Source organism: Ips typographus, linkage group LG16 (assembly GCF_016097725.1).
Source record: "Ips typographus isolate SLU linkage group LG16, UJ_Ityp_2.0, whole genome shotgun sequence".
NCBI classification, from domain to species: domain Eukaryota; kingdom Metazoa; phylum Arthropoda; class Insecta; order Coleoptera; family Curculionidae; genus Ips; species Ips typographus.
In genome coordinates this window covers 7,191,352-7,208,750 of record NC_138437.1, presented here as the reverse complement: position 1 = coordinate 7,208,750, position 17,399 = coordinate 7,191,352, and the positions used below count along the sequence as shown (strand labels likewise).

The 17,399-nt window shown below is 33.5% G+C and overlaps 1 protein-coding gene and 1 long non-coding RNA gene across 8 annotated transcripts in view; one reads left to right on the top strand and one right to left on the bottom strand.

Moving 5' to 3' along the window:
* GluClalpha (glycine receptor alpha 1) overlaps nucleotides 1-17,399 on the bottom strand; it is a 31,701-nt gene that overhangs the window by 12,396 nt on the left and 1,906 nt on the right. For 2 of the 7 annotated variants that reach the window (XM_081993769.1, XM_081993766.1), the window contains exons 2-3: nucleotides 14,128-14,246; nucleotides 13,753-13,820 (exon numbers count right to left, since the gene is read on the bottom strand). In XM_081993769.1, coding sequence (XP_081849895.1) covers nucleotides 13,753-13,820; nucleotides 14,128-14,246 — 187 coding nt within the window. Of the gene's footprint in view, nucleotides 1-7,948; nucleotides 8,026-9,039; nucleotides 9,108-13,752; nucleotides 13,821-14,127; nucleotides 14,247-17,399 lie in introns of those variants that run through there. The other 5 variants (XM_081993767.1, XM_081993764.1, XM_081993768.1 and 2 more) reach the window with 3 other exon arrangements.
* LOC145738764 (uncharacterized) lies at nucleotides 10,950-11,947 on the top strand. The gene is made up of 2 exons (XR_014180848.1): nucleotides 10,950-11,620; nucleotides 11,711-11,947. It is a non-coding gene; the product is annotated as an uncharacterized LOC145738764 (long non-coding RNA).

The following is a 17,399-nucleotide window of genomic DNA, read 5'->3' as shown; positions in this document are numbered from 1 at the left end:
AGAGTTAAAACTAAGCATGAACAACCATTTACAAAGAGTCACAAAAAAATGCAACAAAGAAAGGACATTAAAAGACACGAAACATTATAAACCAATTGGTATATTATATACAGTGACTGAGGGTAGGAGTTTTGTAACAATTCAAGTTATAATACACAAAACATTCCAGATCTGACAAATCACTCTACTAGCTACAATTTAGCAGCAATTATCCCTACTCCCACTTCACTCATACAACTTTAAAAGATCCTGGATCTGATTTATTGAAAGGTGGGAATTAAAAAATTCTAAAGGTTTAAATTTCGGTTTCGATTGCATGTTTTCAAATAACTAAATGGTTGCCGATGTAAAATCGTTTTTTCTTTACTGAGGAAAAACGAAATATAAATGGATGGCCGGATGTATTGGTTTGCTGCCCACTCAAATCCTTCTTTCCAATAGAATCAATTTCTTAATTTAAAAAGGGCCGGCTATATTTACTGTTATGCCCGTCAATTCACAAAACCTATTTTCTAAAAGTAGCATCACATTCATTCAACGTGACCCAAGTATCCAACTTTCTTTTAATATTTCTGGATCAAGGGCTTTTTACTTTCACTAGTCTATTCATCGAAGGAACAAGGTGCTCAGTGTCGACGAAAGCTAATTCGATTTTCCTTTTTTTAATAAACGTAAAATTCCTATTTTGCGTTTTATTTTACATAAAAACGGAGAATACAAGAGGAAAACCCTTGATGCTGACACATTGAAATGTCACAACAAAGGGAGGCTTTCTTTAGTTTCTTTATGGAATTATAAAAGCTCTGTAGGGGGGGGAGGTTAAGAGAATGAAGGTTGAGTAATTATCAAGTTAATTAGCGGCCCTTTGGTAATTGCCCTAAGTCTTTATTCACATCAGCTTTAATAACTTTGTTGGTGGCAACAAGAAGGGTCTATACGATCATGTCGTCAAGGTGATTATTTCTTGATTGACGTCATAATATCTTACTTTGAGCTTGTGTGATAAATCAAGCGCAATTAGGCCAAAAACTTAAAAAGGGTTGTTTAATTTTGTTGAGAAGTATAAATAACTCCTAAATTAATCCGGGTTTACTTGACGCGAATTGTCAGAAAGCAATTAAAAGAACAAATAATCAGTGTTGATATAACTGCCTTTAATAAATCGAAACCGAGACAACAATTTAATTTGGTCAACAAAGGGATTTAATTACTAAACGCTTTTTTTTGGAGTAAACAAAATTATTTTCTGATTCTCTAGTTGCCTAAATTACACAAACCCAAGAAAAACTGAATTTGCAATAAGGTAGGATAGTGAGACGACTTAAAAAGTTTACTTTAAGTGCATTAGCGAATACACAAACAAAACTTCCGAGCCATTAATACACTAAGTTTAAAGAAAAATGCAATTAGCTCTTCTTAGAGCTTAATCTGGAAAGGAAATATTAGATCCTGATATTCGGGACGCAGCATTATAGTACTCGTATAATCTTCTCCATTATAACTTGAGGCCCTTCAAGGGTTCAGTTTTCCAATTAAACTGATAAAATATTTTTTAATTTGCGTTCTCATCAACAAATCGATTTTCTCTTATAGCGCCCTTTCTCGTTATAAGTGGTGTTTATTCAATGAAATTGCTTTTATTAGAAAATATTTACGGATTTTAGTTTCAATACAGCTTTACCAAGCTAAAAATTTCCAGTGAATACCTCTATTTTCTTTTAACTACCTATAAAAATAAATCGATCTTCTTCGGATTGTAAAATGAAACGCGGTTCTTTTTTCACCGCGTCCTTTGGGTAATTTAGTTGAGATAATGGGTGTAGGGAAAAAGAAAACAACTGGGAGGACCCTAATGATTTTTTTTTGTCGATAAATGTCTGTATGCCTTGGGGGTAGGGAAATGCGTTCAGGTAAATCACTCTAATAAACAAGTTTTGAAACAGAAGGTACAAGGAAACTAAATAATACTCTCCTCCAAATGGGTTTGTATTATGTATCTATTTTCTGGTCGCTGTTGTACGTTGATGTATCTGCTTTCGACAAACTAGATATCGATTTTAATTCGAAAATTTCCTACTACTATTTGAATGGGCATCAATTAAAACAAGAGCCCGATTTTCCAAATTTGGACGCGATTGTTTAAATTTAACATAAATTAAAACTTTCAAATTAAATCCGGGGCTTCGCCAGAACGGATCAACTTCGAATCGAACGATAAATTAATTTCGCTATTGAAAAATTAATTCAATTCGAGACTGATGTTGTTTGTTAAATTTAGGCGGTTTTCTTAATTGACTTAATGTCTACACATTTATTTCGGTTTGTGGTTTCTTAAAACTTTCCCATTTATTCAAAATCCCCACGAGCTTTTCGTTTCACATTAACCATAACTTCGGAAAACCGTCCGTTTTAACCGACACTTTTTACCGCTTTCAAAGTTAAATTTTCAGGGTGGCCAACGAATTATTTGCTTCCGAATTATTTTTAGCCCTTAAAAGGCATTTCGGATTTCCCAATACGCTTACGTAATTTTAACTGAGCATTCAAATAAACTTTCCAGACATTTCTAAAAATATAAATTTCAATTTACGAGGGCGCCCGTATTTTCGCAATTATTTCTACCTATAGGTTGTTTACCTCGCTTTTAACTTTGCCAATTAGTACTCTCCAATGGTGTTTTTAATGAGAGAAAGTGATACTAACCAGCCGATTATAAATCGCTTAATTGCTCAACATTTTATTGCACAATCCCCGAGCTTTTTATTGTCTTTAAAAAACTTTTGCAGATAGTAATCTTGTAAGAATAATGTTAAAAAGGAACTTTTGTTTGGTCAGACATATTAAGTGATAAATAAGTGCCTATAGTATACAGGGTATTTTAAAAACTCTATTAACAATATTGGTTTGGCTCACCCTGTATATAGTGCAGCGCATCTCTCCTTTTTCTGACTAGTATATAGAATACAAGGTGTTAAAAAAATATTTTTTTTAGCTCAGCTAACTTTATTGCTTTGTTGCATATAAAGCCTGATGATGGCTTACGCTGAAACCGGTCACAAATTCAAATATAGGTTTACACTATTTAAAATATGTTATACAGTCTGTCCCAAATTCGATGCTCACCATTGGGATCTCAGTTATTATTGAAGTAACAAAAATGTTTAAATTAGAAAAGTTTTAAAGAATTATATGGCTAAAACAAATCTTTTTTGAAAAATACACTATTATTTTTTGTTTTCAAGATATTTCGAAAAAACTGAACAGTGATGATTTCTTACATGGCCACTATTTTGCAAACTATTTATTAGACAGCTTTTGTTTTACTTATGGAAGCCATATTTAATTTTATTATCATCTAATAGGCCAAAAAATCACCATTTTATTGATGCATCACATGGTATAAAAATATTTATTTTAGTTTAACAGTTGTCCACTAAACGATTTGCACAATAATGGCCAAAGAAAAATCATCATTTTTCAGTTTTGTTCAAATATCTCGAAAACAAAAAATGCTGGGTTATTTTTCAAAAGAGATTTGAATTAGCCATGTAATTCTTTAAAACTTTTCTAACTTAAACATTTTTGTACCTTCGATAATAACTGAGATCCCAATGGTGAGCATCGAATTTGGGACAGACTGTATACAGAGTGTCCCACAAAGGTAAGTTTGGGAACATAGTAAAGTCAGTCAGTAGGTATCAATTGCTTATTTTAAATGGAATATTCTGTGTATTATTATATTTTTTAATACTCCTATCAATTTCAAATATTTTTCATGTATCATATACCTATATCTATCTGAAACGGTTTTTGAGATATTGACATTTGAAAAATGACATTTTTAGATTTTAGTCTCGTAGCTTCTAACCAGTTAACGTAAAATGACTTGCTTGGTCCCTATCTTAACTTTTTGAGATGTATTGCGTGGTCATATTAGAAAATTTGACAGGTGTCAGTCTTTTTAATATCATAACATTTTTGACACCTGTCAATTTCAAAATGTTACCAAGCGATATATCTCGATATGTTAGCCGTTTTGCTCTATCTGTTTCTAGCTACTCCAAAATCTTAAAATGTCACATTTTTCAAACGTCAAAATCTTGAAAACGGTTTAACCGGAGGTGTCATAATAATGAAAGTTTTAGAATTGGACATCCTGACCCTATGTTACCAAATTTTCAAATATCATCATAGTATTACAGGGTAAACTTTAGATTTAATGTCCGGCAATTATTTCCACTTTTGTTTCTAGTTGATTAGACTATTTTTAAGTTGAAACAATGCAACAGCTTAAAGTAAAATTCCAACATATTTAAGTATTAACCCAATATTAGAACACGTGTTGGTGTGTCTGTAAAAGCATGTTTCATTGTTTCATCCTTGAAAAAAGCCGAAAACAAAGCAATGACACTTTTCTAAAAAAAGAAGGCTTTTATAAAGAGAGTTTACGGTAGCTTTGTCATAAATCCGCTACCCTTCATTGTTAAATCTTTATCAGCAACAATACAATATACAACACATAGCAGTATCAAAATCCCCACAAACGTTTTGCTTTATATCGTTTATCGTAAATTTGTAACACACAATAACAAATTGATTCTTAAGATGTTGGGAAACAGATCAGTAAAGTTTGATTTCTCAAAGAAATGTTTGCAAGTATTTAAAACTTCCTTTCATTAAAGTCTTACTCTTGCTGCAGGGTTTACACTTAGTTTACTTACTTAAGTAAAACAATGGCAGTTTCGCAATAAATTCATGATGGGCTATAGTTGAGACGCCATCTTGTTTTAATTTCCTTGTCTTTCGAATAGTTCGGCAACAAGCCCGAGCGTCGAGGGCTTAATTTAAAGCATAATTGAATGGATAATTCAAGGCGTAGAACCTCAATAATCCGGATGGCAATTTCAGCAAATACAAATTATGCAAAATCTGTATACAGCGCGCAACTCGAACATGTGGAGTGTAGATTGAGGTGATACCGGTATTATCTAAAAATACTAAACCAAATATCCACCCTAATCTATGCTCCATTAAAGCGGGGTGTCGTCATGAATATAACTAATGTGTTAGACCAAATTTAGATAGTAGTTTGAGCGGCCTGAAAATTGTTTTTAGAGGTTTATCCAATTTCAGAACAATCCCAATCTGGCCGTGCAAAGCTGATTTACTAAGCTTTGCTATAGCATAACTCGTTCTAATAATTACATTAATGGTGAATTTCAGGTTTTTGTCTATTGTTAAGTTAATTATTGAACAAACCTATCTAACTCTTTCACGTATTACTCAGATTTGAACGATTCACTAACTTAGACTACTATGAGGCTGCAGTTGGTGAATCGTTATAAAAGCGCATCTAAACACAAACAAACCGCACAAAGAGCGATGGAAATCAGGTTCAGCGAAAACACCCAGTATACACAAAGGGGCACAGATCATGCGAAAAGAGCAGTAGTAGTCCACAGAGCCACAAATACATTAATATAGAAACAGAGGAAAAACAGAAATGGGGTTACAACAGGACAAAATCAGTAGAACCAGCACTTTTAAGTTTCGGTTTAACTAAAATTCGAGTGGATGTGCTATACATTTACAGGATGTTCCAACAATTTTGTTGAAACAACCAGGGAAGACATGCAAGAATCTTAGCCATTAACGTATGGCACCGTACGTGCTGGTGCCTTCACTATTCACCATATATTTCTTTGGCCCTGTGCAAGACCACCTATGTTATTTGCATATACAGTTACATCATTTATAACACCCAATCCATTAAGAGCAGATAAATATACTTCACATTGTTTTTTCTTCGCTCCAATTCTAAAGAATTAAGAAAACAATGTTCGGCTAAAGCGAAAAGTTACTAAATAGACACTGCTCCATTTAAAGGTATTTACAGCTTCATATTAAACTAAACACATTAATGGCAAAGTCAACAAAACAACGGTAATTAGATAACATATAATACAGTTGGACACTAATTAAGTTTCTCAAATTTTATCGGCTTAATGCATATAGCAGAGCCAAACAATAATATAATTACTACACTGCATGTTCAATTACAAACTATGTAGGTTCGACGAAATAAATTCGTTTAATGGGGGTTCGGTATATGTTAATGCCTCCTGTCAATATTAATTATAATTCAGCAGGTTTGATATATCCCATCAATCGATATATGTACATTAAGTGAACCTCCAAGCTTAATTCATATGGTGAAGCCAGACCCAATTTTGATATGATGATACAACATTAGTTAACCATTAAATTTATTTAAAAATAATAAAAACAACGATCAATTATTGAAGATGTTTTTAAAAATTCTATAAATTCCTGGACTTTACTACTTATCAAATTACTCGGAAGAATCCCAGGAAAAGTAAAGTTGTCCGCTTTCTTTAGATCTGTTATCGTTTCGAATGGTATTTTTAATTCCCCTGTTTAACTAGGTTTTTCTGGGCTACAATATTTCGTTATTATTAGAGTGGAACAAGTTGTAATTAAACTTTATGCATATCCTTAGTTTTCATGAGTAGAAAATTGATTTAACTTTTAAGCCTGAACACTATTCTTTAATAGAAAGTAGACAATGGCAATTGTCCTTACTAAATACGGAAGTTTTTAAGCTTGAAGTCTAATTATAATCCTGAAAGTTTCTTTGTGCTACATTTGTGACTTTTAAAATGCGACATTTACTCACAGATTAAAGGATCAAATAAAAAGTTAATTAGACACTTAACTTTTGTAGTTAGTGAAGTTGTGCCTATTAATAAAATTCAAAGCTTTTCAATAAAAGACTTTACATTTTTAATTCATTAAAATGCATAGAATTCTAATACTCCACTATATCATTTTTTTTTTTTAATTTTAAGGCACTTTTTTTGTTTTACTTAATTTAAGGTCCTTTGGTATAAATATGCCCTTTGATGTGCATTGGACCCGTCCTGGAGCAAAATAAAAAATTGCCAAAAATGCACTTTTTGCAAAAATCACATTTTGTATATTTTTGAATAACTGTAAATTTTTTATTTGAACTCTTATAGATTTCTCTAAACCGCCATTAGAAAAAGGATAAAAAATACTACAAAATGAGCCAAAACTGGCCTCTCTAGCTCTTCATGTTACTGAGATATTGAATTTCAAAAAGTATTAAAAAATGACCCCTAACACCCCCCCATTCCTTCAATTTTTTTGAAAAATAAAAAAATTTAAGTGCTTTTTTTGTACTTGTTTCACCTAATTTAAGGTACTGTGATATAAATATGCCCTTTGATGTGCATTGGAACCGTCCTGGAGCAAAATAAAAAATTGCCAAAATTGCACTTTTTGCAAAAATCACATTTTTTCAATTTTTGAATGATAGTAACTTTTTTATTTGAACTCTCATATATTTCACCAAAACGCCATTAGAAAAAGTATAAAAAGGACTATAAAATGAGCCAAAAAGGTAAAAAATTTTTAGATCCATTTAAGTTTGAGGTTAAATTACTGCAAAGTTGTGCTATTTGGAGCACACAAAATACCGCATTAGTAATGAAACACTACTGAAAACCAAATTGTCACCGGAGACCTTTAGAAATGCCAGAGGTCTGTCTACTGAACTAACCTTTTCAAAAATCGCTAGAAGCTTGTTCTAAGCCACCATTAGAGAGTTGGACAATATGAAGTTTGATTATAGTACATCTTATTTAAAAGTTACAAATTATACACGTCGAGTAGTGTTGACTATTTTATGTTTAATCCATTTTGGTCTGTTTGATACAGTCTTCAAAACAGTAGATGTTCAATTAGTGCGATAATCTAAAATTAACATTGAACCGGTCTGTACAGGATGCGTCCAGGAAAAGCGAAAATACCATCAGTGGAGCAGTATATACAAAGCCGTTTTTAGAATACTTATCTGCTCTTACGATCATCAATACTTGACATGACTGGCAGACCGCGAACTCACCATGTTATAATCATATATTTTGCTGATAGACCGCAAAAAGATGTTGATCTTCACGACAGTGGGGCCGCCTCCTTCAACTGTGTTCAAAAATTGCGGTTACTACTGGAGTCCCTTAGTCCAGTTAATAGACGAGTTGTGTAGAAAAAACATCACAAAATGGTGCCGGTTAAATGATATTACTGGGTGGTTGATGATGTTGATAAGGCATGCAAGAGATGAACGAATGAGTGAGATTCTGAGCTAAGTATGAGTTTTCCTAGGACTGTGATGGAGTTTTGTGATTTTTTCCTGAAGGAGTCTATTGAGTGGACTAAAACTTATTAACGTAGAGGCGTAGGGCTCCGGCCGTGCCAATCACATCTCGCATCGATTATGCAAGCGTGGCCAGGCCTCATTATTACGCCCATTCACGCAATCCTTGTAATTTTAAATTGGCTTTTCCGCACAGATTAAACCCAATCTTATATTTCAAACGCAACATCAGCAAATATCGAACTTTGAAAGCTGAAAATAGTCAAATTTCAAAACAAAACAAATATCTCTGACTATTTTCAGGTAACCCAAATAAGAAAAGTAAAACTCACAACTGACTCTACAACATCCAATCAAGTCAGTCATTCGTGCCAGTCATAATTACCTAAACTAGTGCACTGTTTCTTAAAAGTGATCATCTGCATTCACCCTAGCACATCCGACTCATACAAAGAATTTCTTGAATGTGCTGGTAAAAGAAACACACAGGCATAAGAAAAAATTTAAACATACACAGACACTATTAAATAAGCACAACTTGTCCAACATTGCAATGGTTCATCAGTTTCGGTAAGTTGACAACTGACACGAGCTCGTTTTAGTTATGTTTGGCAACTTCAGTGTTAAACAATGATTCCAAAGCGAATGTTACCAAAAATAACTAAATTAATTTGCTGAAATGTGCTAAGAATCAGTTGTGGGAGAGAATATAATGCGTATTATAAAAATATGGCAAGAACCGTTAAAAATGGTCAATCAGCATAGTATGAACTAGACTACCATCCACAACTACACAATTAGAGATAGTCAGTCCCATGTTTGGTCCACTGGGCACTTACCATGGTTACGTCATCTATCTTTGAGATACTTCTGACAAATATGTTGACACGAACAATAGCCGGGCCATCTGACGATTTGGAAAAAAACGGCAAAAATTATTAACCAGTTACGCGGAAGCTCTTTGGTATATTAAATGCGAGTTTTGAGATGCATACGAGCTGTATCATGTTAATCCAATTTTACGCAACAATTTTCAAGAAACATCCTCAATGAATACGCACGAAAAAAAAAAAACAATTTATAAATAGTCGTTTAACCTGTTTTTTATGAAGGGCAAAAATACGGCATATTCTCGGCTGGCGTAACTTAAGACTGTCTGAACGAATCAATCGAAAACCCCTCTAGCACGAAAATTCGTTTTTGCCTCCCAAAAATAAAGCTAACTGAATTTTTAGCGCTTATTATTGAGTTATTCTCTTTTCAACTTCACATCTGGCTTCGTTTCGTTCCAGAATACCGTAGAGCCTCCGCAATGTGTTTTTCTTTCTCCATAACACAATTCGACGTAACTTTTTTTTTATTTAATTACAACACGGCACCGACACCAATTAACTTACTAAATCCTAGTTCTGTAGTACCTATTTCTCTAACCACCAGAACCCCAGTACCACCTGATGCTCTTACTCAAACAGTACGAAGGTTCAATATTGCCTACCCTCATCAAACCCCAATAAAACAGCATTCTCAGCAATCAAACGCGACTAGTTTGCAAACTGCTACCCTACAAGCTTATAGGGGTGGAAACATCCCTTGCTTACCCCTCTGTTTTGCATGATCGCCTAATGAATACCCTTATTACTTTGTGTTTGTTGTAGTGAAATTTTGTCAGTGTATGTATGGTTAACCATGTTAAACTATATTCATATACAATTTAAGTAGCTTTTATTTCAAATTCAGACATATTCTGTTCCAGAATTGTAAAGGTAACATTTTAATTTGCACTCTAAACAATTGGGAGGAAAAAAATGTGATGGACTGCTAGCCGGAACCTAAGGCAATTACTCGTAAAATTAAACCCAATTACAAATTCAAATTACTTTAAAACATCTAATGTAATTCAATTACCAATTACATGCATGTTTAAAACGAAATTGCAATCCCGAATACTCATGCAAAGTAATTGAATTACGTGTAGCTACTGGAATCCAATTACCGCTATTAATTGAATTGTTCTCTTGAAGTAATTTAATTAAATACATACTATACAGGCCTAAATAGAGGTATCAAGGAGTATGGGATTACAAAAAAAATGTTTATTATATGGGAGGAGAACCACAGTTTCAGCCAGAATTGAACCAGTTTCAATAATAATTAAGGGAATTTTTATTGATTTTCCAGACAAAAATTGTGTCAATTATTTGCAACCTACAGTAATTTTGTATTTCATAGTACGTGTTAAACTAAACTGAGTTATACGATATTTGCAACAAAACATTTTTTATACGTTATAAAACCTTTTAACTACTAATTAGGTAATACATGGACAATAGGCTAGTATTATCCCTTTTTGTATTGTTATTGTAAAACTAGATTATTAGAAGCATTAAATCATGTAATAATACTAATTAATGTGTTGTTTGTTTCAGTCCTTTAATTACTAAAAATGAGTTAGAAACAGAAGGTTTCAAATGTGTCATTTGATACACACAACAGGTAAATTAGTTCAGCCTAATGCAAAATAATTTTGTTGATAATTTCTTATTTATTACTAGTATTCAGCTGTTAACAAGTAAAGGAATATTAAATAAACTCCTGTTATACCATGGTTTGTCTAAGAGAGGCAGAATGCACACATCGGGAAATTAGAACAATATCCTGGATAAGCTTAACAAAATCGGTTGTTCCATAAAGAAATTCAAAAGTTAATTTAGTTTCCGAGAAAATAAGCGTTAGCTACGCTTGTTTTTACCCGTCATTAGTCACATTAAAAATCTGAGAATTGCAATATAAAAGAAAAAAACTGATGGTTCAGATAATCAATTTTCTGTCGAACGAAACTGTTTAAATTAAAAATCGTTTGCAGCACGTTTACTGGGGAGAACAAAGCTCTCATACGTCATTCGGAATTTTAATTTACCATTGATATGCATGTCAAGTTGATTAACATGAAGGTCTAAACAGAATGAGGTTGGAAGGTTAACTGTATTGTTCACTGAGCTTTCGAAGTTATATATTTCAACTGAACTATATGACTGGCTAAAGCCAAATGAAAAAAGTTGAAATCAGTATGTTGCCTGTCGGGAAAGAAATACAATGCAAAGAGAGGAGGAATCCTGATATGATGCTGGCTTTCCAGAGTGATTGTGCTGTTACCAATTAGGGTGGAAGGCTTTCTTTCCTTCAATAACATTATTTGTGGTGGAACTATTATTTTCCGCTTTGAAAATCTTCCAGTCAACAATTTGCGGTGAAATCTGACACCGCAGAAAGCGACGGAATGGAAAAACATAATTGAGTAAAAATCGCTATATCTACTAAAACGTAAGGACGCTCTAACAGCTTGGAGGGATGATCTAAATATAACCTGTTTACTTACTAAGCAAAATTGGGTCAACAAACCATTTTCGCTTTCCAATGCAAGTAAGTAATGACGACCCTTCTCACGGGCTGGAAACCTGGAATGATAACGTTTTTTCCGGGAGCGTTTCTTAATCGTTCCTTTTTTGACAGAGCCACCCAACTTAATGGAGGTTTTAAAACTCGCCTAAAAATAACTACTGAAGATCCTGTGGGAGTGCCTCGTCGCCATCTGATATAGACAGAGACGTTTTAAAAGCCACCTTCCTTGTTTTAGATCCACACAATCCCTGCTGAAATGTATACGGAAGGCTTCACAAGGAAATAGACTCGGATTTATTTCCCCAACAAAATTGTTTTTCTTTCCGGATTACATGCAAAATCATGTTAGATTGTGTTTTATTATTTTGTTCCTTAAATCTTATTTTTAGATAATCAAAATTGTGGATGTGTCACAATGAATTTTCCTACAGGGATGTTATAAATAACTTTAATGAATATTTTTCCATAAGTCAGTTAAGGAGTCAATCAATCAACAATTCTAAAAATAAACAAAAAAGTGTAATCATGGTCATTTGGGGAACTTTAGACACGATTAATCGGAAAAGTGCAGTGTTTTAACGATTACAGTGACTATAGTCTATCCGGCGAACCTACGGAGTAATAAAATTCGATGGGCGGCAACTTTGGTCGAACCGCATTACACTGTAAAACAGGTACGTAAAAGTGAATCGAGACATGAGACCCGAGAAGTCCTTATATTAGAGAGAGAAGAAGATATTATATTGTAAAACGGACCGGATATAGACCAATACTAATGGTCAACCCCTCCTAATTTTCGCTTTTATTACTCCGTAGGTTCGGCGGATAGACTATAATAACAAATATCCTATTGATCTCCTGTTTTCAGTCAACACTTTGAATGTTTCTTATTACTTAAAAGTGTTCACTAACTTTAAAGATATAAGAATGGCTGCTATTAGTGCTATTTACAATAAAACAGTGACATCTCCCTCTCTCCCAAGTGGGTTGACAAACAAGCATTTTTCTTTACCCTGTATATCTGTAAATTTTTGTTCACTTCCAGAGAAAAACTGGGAAGAACATTAGGTATCCACGAATTTCGGTCCTCAATTTTATCAGGAAAAATTGTATTTGTGTGGCAAACATCGAACGTTTGACGTAAATTGAAAGTTTATGAAAAGAAGAAGATTCAGTTTCTTTCAGTTTGTGGCAACACTGAAAGCTAAGTTCAATGTATACTGTATAGTAAAGTGAGGTTCCTCCACCTAATCATAATTTTTTGAATTTCTTACATTACCTGTAAAAAAATCGAAATTCGTGGATACTTATAATAATCACAAGAATTGTTTTGCCATATATCCGTGTTGAGATCTCCTTTAGCTCTATTTATCCAAAAAAAAAAAACAAAAATAATTATATTGCAAGGTGATCTGTATTTTGTTATTATTCTTGAACTTTTTACCATTTGAAAATATACAATTCATAAGTTGAGATCTTTGAAAAACTTCGTCCAAAGCTTTGAAAAATCTGTAACTTTTTACGTACAATTATTTTTCTTTACTCGGCAAACTTCACAGAGTTTCAAAATGTAATGTTTAATAAGAGCCGCGTGTTTCTTTGTCAGTGTGTATGAAGGGTTTATTTTTTTAGTAAAAAATGTTTTGAGATCGTTAAAACGGAATTATTTGCGCGTCAAAGCACCTCGTTATTGAAAACTCGAGAGCTTAATAAGCTCTAAATAGGAAAATACTAATTTAGCTGTATAACCGTGAACAAGGCTTGACTGCGAGCTGACTTTGTAATAAGTACAGAAAAATTGAATGTCTTACAAAAGGAAAAAATTCCGCTTTTGGGACTGACATTTTGTAATTAAAATGGGATGCGGTCATTTACTGACCTAACTGTATAGTATACGTGTCGTTATGATCTCTACAGCTAGTTCTAAATGGCTATTGCCGTAGAGTGAAACAACGAAATCGTTGATTTTCTTGAAGTTCGATTTTAAAAGTGATCAAAACTACCAACGAAGTCTATTCTAAAGTAAAAAAGTGTATCAGGCATCAGGCGATCGTGCTTTAAGAGGAGTAACAGCAAGAGCCCCATAATGGCCTGTCGTAGCAAATGTGGAGCACCTCTAAGCTATCTACAAGAACGGGGTGACCTCCACTTACCATCTTAATGTCGCTTATGGTGGTAATGCTTCTAACAAACAGGTTAACCCGGACAATCGCAGGTCCATCTACAGACATGAGGGGTTTTATACCTTCGTTCTTTCTCTGAAATCTCGACTTAGATTTTTTAAATACCGAATTATCTGACACCGTTTCGAATCATTCAGAATTTCTGTTTCAACAGAACAGTCTTACAGGTCCTTTATTACCCCCTTCCCCCCCGAATCTTGTAGCTCGAACTCATGTGACACAGATTTATGACTAAGTTAAGGAAACAATTGTTGATATCAACACCTGTTGTTCATTGGTTATGCTCTCTCGCTCGCTCATCGCTGCCCTACTTACGGTTGATAAATAAAGAAATTTATCACTCACCTGTCCCGTTTACTCCAGAAGGTCGTATCCTAGCGTCGTAACGTCCCGGACCCAGGATCTGATCCAGAATTTCTTTTTCCTTCTCCCGAAAATTAATTTTTTGGGTTGAGCCATAACAGCTGTAATAAAAAAAACCCTTTTTAAATTTCTCTTTTTACTCAATTTATTAGATAAGAAAGCAGAGCGTGAAACAGAGGCTCCGTTTGTTTTGACACTCCATGGAGCGGAGTGATGTCACAATGACGTAAGTTTGTTATACTCAATGAATATAAAGAATGTAAACCTAGCAGGGGACAAAAGTGGTGTTTGCATAGGTCAATTTCCGGTTGGCACTGTCAGATATCATGTCAAGTCTACATCTTCTTTATACTCTTTATTATTAATTACTCGATTTACAACAATAATAGTGAGATGTAGTTTAGTAAACAGCTGTGAAGTCAACTTTTTGAGTCTATTCACCTCTTTGCCCTTTACATTAATTTCACTGTGCGACAAATGGGCACCTAAAAGTGGCAAACCAATATGGCGACTTCCATCTCTTGTCGCGTATTGTTACTTCTAGATACTTGGTGTTTAGTCAATGGTTCTACCAAATCAACAGAGCGTCAAAATGAATGAGGCCAGAGCCTTCTTTCTTGCAATTTGAAGAATAGCCTAAGTCAGTTAAAAAATGCAAAATTATGACAAAAACCTGTGTTTGGCAAATATTAACACACAAAACCACCTAACACAACATTTTAACTTAAAACATGATTTATTACTCTTTAAGCAATCAAAATCTCAAATTTTGTTGATTTAAGTTCCGTCTGATTTAGGAGGTATCAAATTACTACAACCAAACATTGATTTTATTGATGGATATCTTATAACACCACCCACAAAAAAAACACACTGAAAAAGTAATCTCATGTATAATACATTGAGGGAGTAATCCTTTAATGTGATTATTTTGCATCTCAAAACTTCATGAATGAATCTTTGATCACATAAATTTAAATATCGAAACAAAGGAGTTCTATTTGATCCGTATTCACTATTTAGAGATAGAGCGTAATAGTACATTTTCCTTCCTCTATTCTCTTAGAAGCTATTTTAAATTTAAAATACTTTTATAACCCCATCGACTCGGCTCTATGCAGATTATTAAGCTAATAAGGTATACATGGCACATCATAGTTTTACGAAGTTTGCAAGGGAATAAATAATTCAAAGCGTGTTGAGCGTCTTACTACAATATACAAAGATAGCTTACTGAAAAGTTGTCAATAAAATACTAATTAGAAGGCAATAAAAAATTCAAATATAGATCCAACATGCACAAACGATAAAGTAATAGGAGGGAACATCCGGGATTAAATGGTTGGATTGCTGGGTTAGACAGAATTAGCGCTGATGGCAAAATTGCCTTCCGATTAATTGTTTTCCGGACGGCCTAGTTCCTAATAGTGCTCCATATCCAGTTCCAGGTGTACGTTTTTCCAATTAAAAAAAATACCCAAAAGAAATCCAGCTATCACTCACAGAAATTATTTCCTACTGATTTTATCTCTAATACAGCAAAATTGAAAAGTCCATGTCGGTCTGGTAAATTTAAGAGAGGTTTTGTCCAAAGTGAAAACTTTTATTGTTTACTAAACCAGGCGTTTCGAGGTTCTTGCTCCCTTGTTTTGATTATGAAAAACATTTTCCTATATTTGACCTAAATTCCTAAAGGCGAATCGCAACGTCATCACGGAGACTACCAATGTTACCCTCAACTTTTATATTGGCCGCATTTTTAGCGTTGTAATAAGCTGTAACAATGAGACCATCATCCAAGAATTAATAACCAGCACGTTGAAAAATCAAGGTCAGAACGCACTGAAAAGGCTCCATTGTGATATGCGAAAGATTACCATCATTATGATATTGATAAGAAATCATGCTGGGGCACGTAGTGTCATTACAGGCTAGAAATTAATTGTTGTTGGACCGAAACAACTTACAGAAATTTTCCATTATTATTTTTTATTTCAAAAGCATGTTAAAAATATCGTTACTGACGTAATACAAATTTACTGCTGAATAACTCAAACCAGAATAGCAACGGTAGATACCCAGACTTATAACAAAAATATTTTTTATTTCATGTTTTTTTCAATTATTTGTTAAGAAAAGTGTGCAACATAAAAGCGAGTAGTTCTTAGGAAAAACTAATTAACTTTTTGCTTGCTAAAAATTCTGAAATCAATTAACGCAAACGAATAAATTAACGACAAAAACAAAGCAGCAAAAAGTGCATTAATATTCGGAAACCTTATAAATATTAATTATTTCTGGTGAAGCATGGTTATTTTAGGTATCGATATATCGCTAAAGCGATCTTGCTAGAAAGCCGCATTTCGGAATATTTCCACTTTAAGCACTAAAGGCATCTGAGCAATTTGGGTATTAAACCGTTTTCACTAAATTGAGAAATCGATCCATCTGAAATATTCTATACTTCAACCATATTCTAGCAGCAAAGAATATTCCCCTTTTGTTAAGTGCTAAAATAACCATCTGCAGCATAATCTGCAAAAATGTCGGAATACTGCAACGTCGGTATTATAGCCATTGGAATATTAAAAGAGACCCCACGATCCGGGGGATTAATTAAAATCTCTAGATTTAATAATCTTTGGAGAGAACACTCAGAATACTAAAAAACCTCAATAATCTAGAACTCAATATTTACTTAATTAGATGGAAAGAGAATTCCTTTTAATCTTTTAGAGCTGTTCGAGGCTCGAATGTATTTCTGGGTCACAAGTTTCACAATCCTGGTGGTTTACGGCACAATAAATAACTGAATATAGCATAAAATTCACGGCTAGGTGACAGAATGTATGGGGACGCAAATCAGGGCACGAAAATGATTTTGTGTCTATTTTATTATAGTTGTGTCAATTTAGAAACAAATTTTTTACTGCTAGAAAGGAATTGTACAAAATATTTATTACAATCCTTTACAAAAAAACACTTCAGTTTTACCATAATGGGAAAGTTAAACCAAATCAACCATGTGAAAATCAAAATGATAGAAACATATAAGGTGAGGTATGAAAATTGATCAGAATTATTCAAATAAAATTTGTATATATTGAAATAACAAAAAGGAGCCAAAAATAATTGAAAAATTGTAAGCAAACAATCTAAAAGCATTATTTTGTTATTCAGTGTCACAGAGAACATATCTTCTGCACAGAACCATTAAAACAAAAAAATCAACAATATTGAACCCATTCCACATT